The 10,000-nt window shown below is 41.4% G+C and overlaps 1 protein-coding gene across 2 annotated transcripts in view; it reads right to left on the reverse strand.

Moving 5' to 3' along the window:
- The window catches only part of LOC125041662 (transmembrane protein 53-B-like), a 19,306-nt gene extending 9,789 nt beyond the window's left edge, over window positions 1-9,517 (reverse strand). The window contains exons 1-2 of one of the 2 annotated variants that reach the window (XM_047636814.1): window positions 9,373-9,517; window positions 2,213-2,488 (exon numbers count right to left, since the gene is read on the reverse strand). In XM_047636814.1, coding sequence (XP_047492770.1) covers window positions 2,213-2,296 — 84 coding nt within the window. In that variant the 5' untranslated portion in view covers window positions 2,297-2,488; window positions 9,373-9,517. The remainder of the gene's footprint in view (window positions 1-2,212; window positions 2,489-9,372) is intronic. The other variant, XM_047636815.1, reaches the window with a different exon arrangement.
- Window positions 9,518-10,000: the final 483 nt, after the last annotated feature.

Below are 10,000 nucleotides of genomic sequence, written 5' to 3' on the forward strand. Positions count from 1 at the left end.
TCAATACCATACCACTTCTTTCACGAGTTTTTTGTTTGTTTTTTGTTGTTGTTTTTTTTTGTTCTTTGTTCTTTTGTGAAAACTAAATTTGAATTGCCATTGCTATAGGTTGCACTGATCACGTGCATCGTTTCGTTAATCATAGGTGAAGATGTAACAGGAATCGCGTAAATAACTCACACCATGTCGAATGCCAGTATATGATAATATCAATAACGTTAATAATGACAATAATAATGATAATGATGACAACAGCAATAATGATAATATGAATAATAATGATAATAATCACAATAACAACATAATTATAATAATAATGATAATGATAATAATAATAATAACAACTATAGTAATGACGGTGATAATAATAATAACCAAATCAATAACAACGAACAGGACCTCAAACCAGCTGCATGATCACGTGCTCAATCTGACCACAGTGTCAGTTACTGGGTCAAGCGACGCTCGTCCGCGAACAGACAAGCGGAGATAACTGTGACTGACACTTCCTGCGCGGCACTGGCATCACGTGTGTGGGGGGGAGGGGAGTCACGTGAGGTGGGAAAGCACAGGTTAGGTCACGCCGGGGGGGGGGGGGGGGAGATGAACAATAGCAGGGGGGGGGGGGGCGTACTGTGGAAGGGGGCGGGCTGTATGGGAAGAGGGGGAGGAGGCGCACTGAGGGAGAGGGAAGGACCTGTGCATGAGGGAGAGCAAGGGGCCCGAGACTGTCTACCGAAAGGCCGAAAAATTGGGTCACTAGACATTGGGTTTGATAAGCATCTCTCTAAATAGGTGAGCAAAAAAAGAAGAAGAAGAAGAAGGAACGATAAGCAGAGGTGGGAAGAGACTAAGAAGGAAAAACGAAGACACGCATTTCAGAATAATGAAAAAAAAAAAAAAACTAAATTTTCCTTATGGGCTCCACCACGCGCGTTTTCCGGCCTTTTCCGCCCACGTAAGCAAGCATGGCGCCGTCCGAGCGAGGTTCCGGAATCATACATATCAAATCATTTAATAGAAATATAATTATACAACGGAGACTGCTGAATTGTATATATAATAATAATAATAATAATGAATAATAATAATTTAGTAATATTCCATTTTACATGAACCTTTATATCATTTAACTACAATGCGAACCCCCCATGCGGGGGTCCGCACGCAGGCAACGCACCGTTGCGGAAGGCCTCGAATTCATGCAAATCGACGGAATTCATGCAATCGACGGAAAAAATATCTTGGTGTAAAAGGGCCTTATAATGATATACGAAGATCTGTAAACCTCTGGAAGGAATGCGAGGGAGGAAGGGAGGGGTGTTACACCCTCCCCTCCTCCCCTCCTCCCTCTAAACCTCCTTTTATATTTGGTAAAAAACTAGCACCATTTCTTCTTATGTATGGCCTGTTGGTATTTGTCGACGCGGAAGAAAAACAACAACAGGTCCACCAACACTTTATCAAAGGCTATGCATGTAGAAGAAAGTAAATCAATTGAACTTTCTATGGAAGGTCTTGTGCCTGAGTCTGCTAACAAAGTGACAAATGAGAGATAGCGAAGGCAAGGCAAAGTAAGACATGGCAAAAGATAAATTTAAGAACAATAAAAACAAGTAAAACGAGAAAAGAAATTATACTCTTGAAGAGAGAAAGACACGACATATATGTAAAACGAAATAATGGAAGGAAAAAGGAAAATGGCGAAATTCATATCGCAAAAAAGCAAAAAGCAGGAAGGAAAAATTACCGAGAGTAAGCAAGGAACCAAGAGGCGAGGTAGAGTTGCGGGGGGGGGGGGGGGGGGCAGCAACGGAGGCCTCGGTGGGGCTTCATTTCGATCCACACGAAGTAACTCGACGCCCAGACAGTACGCAAATGCGATTCACTTACCTCTTCAAACACCCACCTCCGTGACTCATTCCCGAGCGCATTCACTCATTTGCCTTTCAGTATTAGGTCAAAGGGAACGGACTCGCTCCTTTCCTGCATTAATAGATTCATGAACTGCCATGCATTCGGTTAATGGGCTTAAACAGCCTTTGTTAAAAGAAGTTACGTATCATATTACAACGGGTAAGGAATGCAACGCACTTTCAAGACACTGAGAATAAGTACTTGAACACAAGTACAAGAGTTCGTTCCCGATAAGCCCCCTTGGTTTTCTCCCTCCCCCTTAGGAAAGGCAAACCCCAAAGCCCGGATCTCTCACCCTCAGGAAGGGAGACCTCGAGCGCAGGATCGCGGGCGAGCACCCAAGCGCCCCCGCGGCCATTCTCCACGAGGCGGCGGCCATGGCGTCCCTTCAGGAGGCGGACCGGACGAAGCAAAAGCCTGGAACCCTGGTTCCTCACGCCGCGCGGGGAGGACGTGGGTCTGGCGAAGGGGCGAGTGCTGCGGCGGGCGACGGCAGGAGGCGCTGAAGGAAGGACGCTCGCAGCGACATGCAGCGCCGTGGTCGAGGGCCGGGCTGGGCGGGCGGCGGCGGCTGGGAGGAGAAAGGAAACGAGGGTCAGGCGTGCTGTGCTAAGCTTAGATAAATTAGGCTATAGATATCAAAGAACAAATGCTGTATCATCAGTATATGTAACCAAACTCACACATGCACGCACGAACGCACACACATGCCACAAAATACAGATGCACGGTGTACGACAGTACTGTCCCCCAAGGCTTAACCAATGACAGGATCATTTCCACGAATCGTTCGTCGCCATGAAGGCGTGTTGGCTTTCCACAGAGCAGCTCGGGAAATGGCGATCCGAGACACAGGAACTTGTCTGAGCTGCACCGAGAAAGTCCTGAAGTGAAGTCGCGACGTCATACCTCAGCGAGACCGCGTGAGGCTCTGAGTCATGCGGCATCATTCTCGTGTCTATTTAGATTGTGACAGTCATGTACGAAAGGAATATATATTTCTCGAATTTAAGTCAAGGAAAAAATCAAATATAGATGAGGGATTTGGATAAGGATAAGCAAATTTTATAAACCACCACTCTGCGGGAACCACTGTTGATACGCCCCGCTCAGCACATGGAAAATATTTAACTGTATTAGCGATCGTGTCAATGTTATACTCCGGAATGAGAAAGAGCTCAGTCAAAGTATGGATGCCTACATTCTCCCAGTTGTTGTCTAGGAATACAGAATAGGAGATGGTACAGCATGAGGTTCACAATCATCAGTCACAAAGAATCTTGTCTACATTTTAACAAATCGAAGCCAAATCGATTCATTTGTTAAAGACTCATCTGTACATCTACTAACCAAAGCGTCATCAAGCCTAAAATCATGACTCCAAGATTTCAGTTTTCGGAGACACTTCCTGACGTGATTGCACGTTCCTTGTTTTTTGCTTGCCTTTCACGCCTTCAACATGCTGGGATTGATGTAGACAATGCTAACAATAACACACCGATTATCGTATTCTCTATTTACTATTTCATAACCTTATTCTCTTTGTTGCAGCTCTAAAGCTCCCCTGCCGATAAGATTCCGGCTGAACTTCGCCCTTGTGTCCGACTCCAAGAGGCTCCCCGAGTGGTGTGAAGAGGCAGCCACAAAGATAAGCGACTTAAATTACATCTTTACATTACACACTTCTTAATTACGCGTGCTTGTACATATTCACTTCCAATTGAGGATCTGTAACGGGGTGAAAATGAAGAGCTGGGAAAGCAAATGTCGTTCACTCCACGTTTTGGGGAGTCGGCCTTGGCTGTATACAGTAAAGCCTTTAAGGTAAGCAATGGGAGACATCAGAGCATCAAATGCAGCAGCATCTGACTTGCCAGAGATCTCACGCACAGCTTTACTACTGAAGGGCTGTAAGAAGAGCAATATGAACCAACACGAAAAAAAGTAAAGACATGAAATAAAAACTGGTTAACGGACGGGTTATTTCTTGTAAGATAACCCCTTACTCTCACCAGCTGTGTAGAAGAACTTGGGTCGATTTTTATCAACGGTCGCTAATCACGGGTAAAAATGACGCACTGGACGCACCGTCTTACGATTCAGCTGTTTGCTCCGCTGATAACTATTCCTTAACCTCATGTTAACACTTTATACAATATATGTATGTAAAGCAGTAAAAATATACAAAGAAAACTGTACGCGCACACACACACACACACACACACACACACACACACACACACACACAAACACACACACATATATGTATGTATTTAGTATATGTATGCACGTTTGTGTACGTATACATATGTATACATATATATATATATATATATATATATATATATATATATATATAAGCACACACACGTGTATACATACTTACATATATATAATATATATACACACACACACACACATGTATGTATGTACGTGTATGTACGTACATATGTGTATGTATGTATAAATATGTATATATGTGTATATATAAATATATTTATAAATATATATATATACATACATATACACACACGTGTGTGTGTGTGTGTGTGTGTGTGTGTGTGTGTGTGTGTGTGTGTGTGTGTGTGTGTGTGTGTGTGTGTGTTATACATACATACACACATACAAACAAACAAACAAACAAACACACACACACAAATATGTATATTAATTTGTATATATATATATCTATATATATATTTACACACATACATATATATCATATATAATTTAAAATTGTATTTACTGTATATTGTACATAGGCGACGAACCCCTCCTCGGCTGAAGAGAGAGAGACAGAGAATAGAAGAATAAGGAAGGAAGGAAGGAAGGAAGGCAGAGAAGGAGAAGTACCGCGGAAAGAGATTGAGGGGGATAGAGAATTGAGGAAGAAAAGGCGAAGAGTGGCAGGTAAGGAGGCAGACGGGAGAATGAGAAGCAGGAAATGGAGAGAGAGGAAGTGGAAAAGAGAAGAGAAGGCGAGGGCGGGGGGTTATCGCCATGTGATACGCTTTGGACGAAAGGACATTGAACCGTGGCGTGTTGCCCGAAGATAGAATGATAAGATGTCACATGGAACAACAACAACAACAACAGTATGACCGTTGGAACGGCCCGACACACCGCCACCATCGGCATCACCTGGCCGAAAAAAGACACGAGTGACAAGTGCATTTTTTTTGGTTTATCTCACATGTTACTCATGCTGCAACCAAGTTTCTTTTTCTTTTTTTAAGTGGTTTATTGCCCCAGAGCCCTACTTGTTCCCAACCGAAGACACGCCTTAAGTGAGGCTTCCGATTTTTTCCTAGGGTTAAAGAAAGTAATTTTGTGATAAAAAACAAAGGAACTGTGACCTCTCTTTCGTCTGTGTGTCTGTGTAGGCATGTGTATGTATGCGTGCATGTGTGTTTATATATGTATGGATAGCCAGAATACACACATCCGGGTAGGTATCTCTCTAACGATATGTGCGATTTTGCGTGTGCGTGTGTGTGTTTGGGGTGGAGGTGTGCGCACATGTGAAACGCACACCACGCAAGGCTCGTCGTGTCCGCTTTCATGGATGTTATTTCACTTCTCTTTTAGGTTTGGCCGCAGTACTCTCTATGAAGGATCGGCAGCATCACTCGTTCATTTTGGGGGATTTAGCAATTCGCCTTAATTTAAAGTCACTGTAGTGTCGATGATAAACATTAATAACAATATCAACAAGTAGCCTGGCTTGTGCTGTTCTCGCTATAATAATAATAAACACCAAGCAAAAACAACAATATAATGATAGAAGCAGCCATACAAAATCTTATATACATAAACACACACACACACACATGCACGCACTCACACACGCACACACTCTCTCTCTCTCATACACACACAGACAAACACACACACACACACACACACACATATATATATATATATATGTATATCTATAGATATATATAAATATATATATATTTATATATGTGTGTGTATATCTATATCTATATCTATATCTATATATATATTGATACACACACACACACACACACACACACACACACACACACACACACACACACACACACACGTGTGTGTGTGTGTGTGTGTGTGTGTGTGTGTGTGTGTGTGTGTGTGTGTGTGTGTGTGTGTGTGTGTGTGTGTGTGTCTGTGCGTGTGTGTGTGTGTGAGTGTGTTTGTGTATAAATATATAAATATATATATATGTATATATATAAATAAGTATATATATAGTATATATATATATACACATTATTTTGTTGTTATTGGTTTTGCTGTTATTGTTACCATTATTGCTATTGCCAATTATCATTATTATTATTATTATTGTCATTAGTATCATCATCATTACTATCATCAATCATATCAACACAGCATTATTAGTGTGGATGTTGTACTAGTAGTAGTTGTCGTTGTTGTAGTAATCAAAATAACAATGCTAATAATAATAATAATAATAATAGTGATAAAGTATCACTATCATCATCATGATGAAAATAATAATAACAAATATGAGAATAACAAATCATCACATAATAATAACAACCATGATGACGATGATGATGACGATAAAATAATTAATGATAATGATAAAAATTATAATAATAATAACAACAATGATAACAGCACCAAACCAATAAAATAATAATAATATGGATGATAACAATAACACACTGTGCAAAAGTAGCAGTAGGAATACTGTTTTTAATCCCAGCAGCAACTTCACAGTTATTCTATGATCATGACTTGATAGAAACGTGTTTGGCAACACATCACATCCCCCAATATATTCCTCATCTTCACGTGAGCTACAAAAATCTCACGAAATAACACATCGTGCGATTTACACGAAGCAAAGGCTATCTGTTCTGTATTCTGTATTCGAACAGGACCGACCAATATTAAAATCCTGCAAGCTTTGCTTTGACTACCTGAAGTGCTTACTAAAAGATATATACATTTGTTCTTTTTGTTTGTTTACTTTCGGCTTTTGTCACTGAACAGGCGAAATCACAGGGCACACGGGCAAGCTCTGTCATATTACATTCAATTAACTGATGAGTATAATTAAGAAACCATCTCAATAGTTACAAAGCGAACCGTCGTCTTTAAATAAAATCGTTACACTTGGCATTTGTGACAAGGCATAAAAAACTCAGAGATATGGCAACTTGGCCTCTGCATTGAGGTGCAATGATAAAATGCAATTGCTGCACTTTGTGATACTGCCTCCCATGACAAAGGCCGAGTTATGGCGCTGGTCCTGGACTTGGCTCCTCTCACTTTGTCTACTTTCTTCCCCTTCTCTTTCTCTCTAGTTAACGTCTCACTCATTTTCTCGATCCTCTCTCTTGGGTAAAGTATCTACGTCGTCCTCCTTTCGTTCATCGTCTTTTCCGCCCTTCTCTTTGCCCGCCTTTCCTTCCTTTCCCTCCTGCCCCTTCCCATCCCTCCCTCCCTCCTACCCTTTCTTCTCTCCTTTTATCTCCTTCCCTCTCCCCTTCCCCATTCCTCACTTTCTATCCTCCTTTCTTCCTTACCAGTCATGATTAGTACTGTTATAGGTATGAGAACACACATCAGTCTATGCGTAGTTATACACACCATGCGTATCTTTACGCTGATAAAGATATACATATACTAACACACACACACACACACACAAACACACACACACACGTGCGTGTGTGCAAGTGTATGTGTACTACTGCGTTGCCTGTGTGTGTGCGTGTGTGCGTGTGTGTGTATGTATGTGTGTGTGTGTGTGTGTATGTGTGCGGATGTGTGCGTATGTGTGCGTATGTGTGCGTATGTGTATGTATGTGTATGTGTGTATGTGTGTATGTGCGTGTGTGCGTGTGTGTGTGTGTGTGTGTGTGTGTGTGTGCGCGTGTGTGCGTGTGTGCGTGCGTGCGTGCGTGCGTGCGTGTGTGAGTGCGTGCGTGCGTGTGTGTGAGTGCGTGCGTGCGTGTGTGTGTGTGTGTGTGTGTAGGTGTGCGTGTGTGTCCGTGCGTGTGCTTGCGTATGTTTGTGGGTGTGTGCGTGCGTGTGCGTGTGTGTATGTTTTTTAGTGTGAGTGTGAGCGTGTCTCACCCCCCCCCCCTCTCTCTCCCTCTCTGTACACATATACTTGAATATATATATATGTGTGTGTGTCTGTGTGTGTGTGTGTGTGTGTATGTGTGTGTGTGTGTGTGTGTGTGTGTGTGTGTGTGTGTGTGTGTGTGTGTGTGTGTGTGTGTGTGTGTGCGCGCGTGCGTGTGCTTGCGTATGTTTGTGGGTGTGTGCGTGCGTGTGGGTGTGTGTATGTTTTTGAGTGTGAGTGTCAGCGTGTGTGAGTGTGTATATGTGTGTGTGTGTGTGTGTGTGTGTGTGTGTGTGTGTGTGTGTGTGTGTGTGTGTGTGTGTGTGTGTGTGTGTGTGTATGCGTGTGTATGTGTGTGTATGTGTGTGTATGTGTGTGTATGTGTGTGTGTGTGCGTGTGCTTGCGAGTCCTTGCGTATGTTTGTGAGTGTGTGCGTGCGTGTGCGTGTATGTGTGTATGTTTTTGTAAGGATAAGGGTGAGGGTGAGGGTGAGTGTGAGTGTGTGTGAGTGAAAGAGTAAATAAATGAATAAGTTGACAGTGTGTGTGTGTGAGTGAGAGAGTGAGTTTGTGTGTGAGAGAGAGTCTGCCAGTGTCTTTAGAGCCGGGCCATATTTAGAAGGCACGGGCGAAGCTAGAACTTCGCAAACCATAAAGAAGTGTCTTTAGACCACATATCCAGGTAACCGAAGGCAAGGTCAATATTAATCTTATAATATTGGTTAGAATTTACACCCACTGGAGTCAGCGTTCGATGTGCTATTCCTCTTTCCTTCAGACAGATGCCACAGAGACCAGCGGATCAATTCACTCGGTAATACATTATTTGAAGATGGAAACGAATTAACCGCAACATATATCACACTCGCTATTATTTCCGATTTTAAGAGTACATATGAACAACATTGAGCGACACAAAACCCACACACAGCTACATATTGAAAATAAGAACACATGCACTGTTAGAAGGTAAATCACACACAAAATTGAAAAAGAAAAAAAAAAGACAAACAAAAGCAAACGCACTGCATTTTGTTTCATAGGCTTATGCTTGCCGGGTAAATGCACATGTGGAAACTTCCTTTTCTTCCTTTGTTATGCCGTCAAATTTCGAATATGTATCACTTTTCAAGTCAGGAGTCTGCTGATTTTTTTTTTTTTTTTTCGTGTGAAATGGGTATTTAAAGTCTGTGCTCTAAATAGAGTCCAGTCAAATAAAACAAATCGATGTTTAAAAAGGAAATACAATATTTGTCTCCCATTTATCTCTATACTGTTGTGAGCGTCATTTTTCTTTCTCTCTCTCTCCTCGCCACATTGCCTTGTATCTTTCTTATCACACAAACCATCGAATTATACGTTCTTACCTACATATGCAGTTAGTCCTATGTGCCACTACGTGTTTCCGCCTTGGAATAAAATAGAGTTGTGAAAAGCCCACCAGATTCTGCGACCGTGCTGAGATGACGTAGGTGCGGTTGCCGGGTTCGAGATTTTGAGCGCTGTATTAAATGCGGTAATATAGCCTGATATTTAGTTTATTCGATTTATTTTCGTTTTTTTATGGTTGTCATAAAGATGGGTGATGATATGTTGGTAATGTGTCCTTGAGATATTTCGTGAAAATTTTGATTGAAATATTACACTTCTGGAAACTGTTTCAGGAAGTACTGTTGTCAATTCATCTTTCTTGTTTATATTTATTTTTGTCTATATGACTAAATTGAATATGAGCTATTGTCCAAAATCTTATATTTTCCTTCAGAAAATCGCTGTTATGAATTTCATATTACTTACTCTGATTTTTTATTTTTTTTAAATCACAAAAGAAAATTTAGTCACAGTAATTTCAGTTGCCACACATTGTTGAAAAAAAAAATACTTTATGAATTTGTATTACATGTAACTGATATCGTCATGACGTACGATCTATTTGAGCACTGATACAATTCATAACTAGATCAAAACCGAGCAACAACCTCAGAACGACAGGGA

The sequence above is a fragment of the Penaeus chinensis genome, chromosome 31 (assembly GCF_019202785.1).
Source record: "Penaeus chinensis breed Huanghai No. 1 chromosome 31, ASM1920278v2, whole genome shotgun sequence".
NCBI classification, from domain to species: Eukaryota; Metazoa; Arthropoda; class Malacostraca; order Decapoda; family Penaeidae; genus Penaeus; species Penaeus chinensis.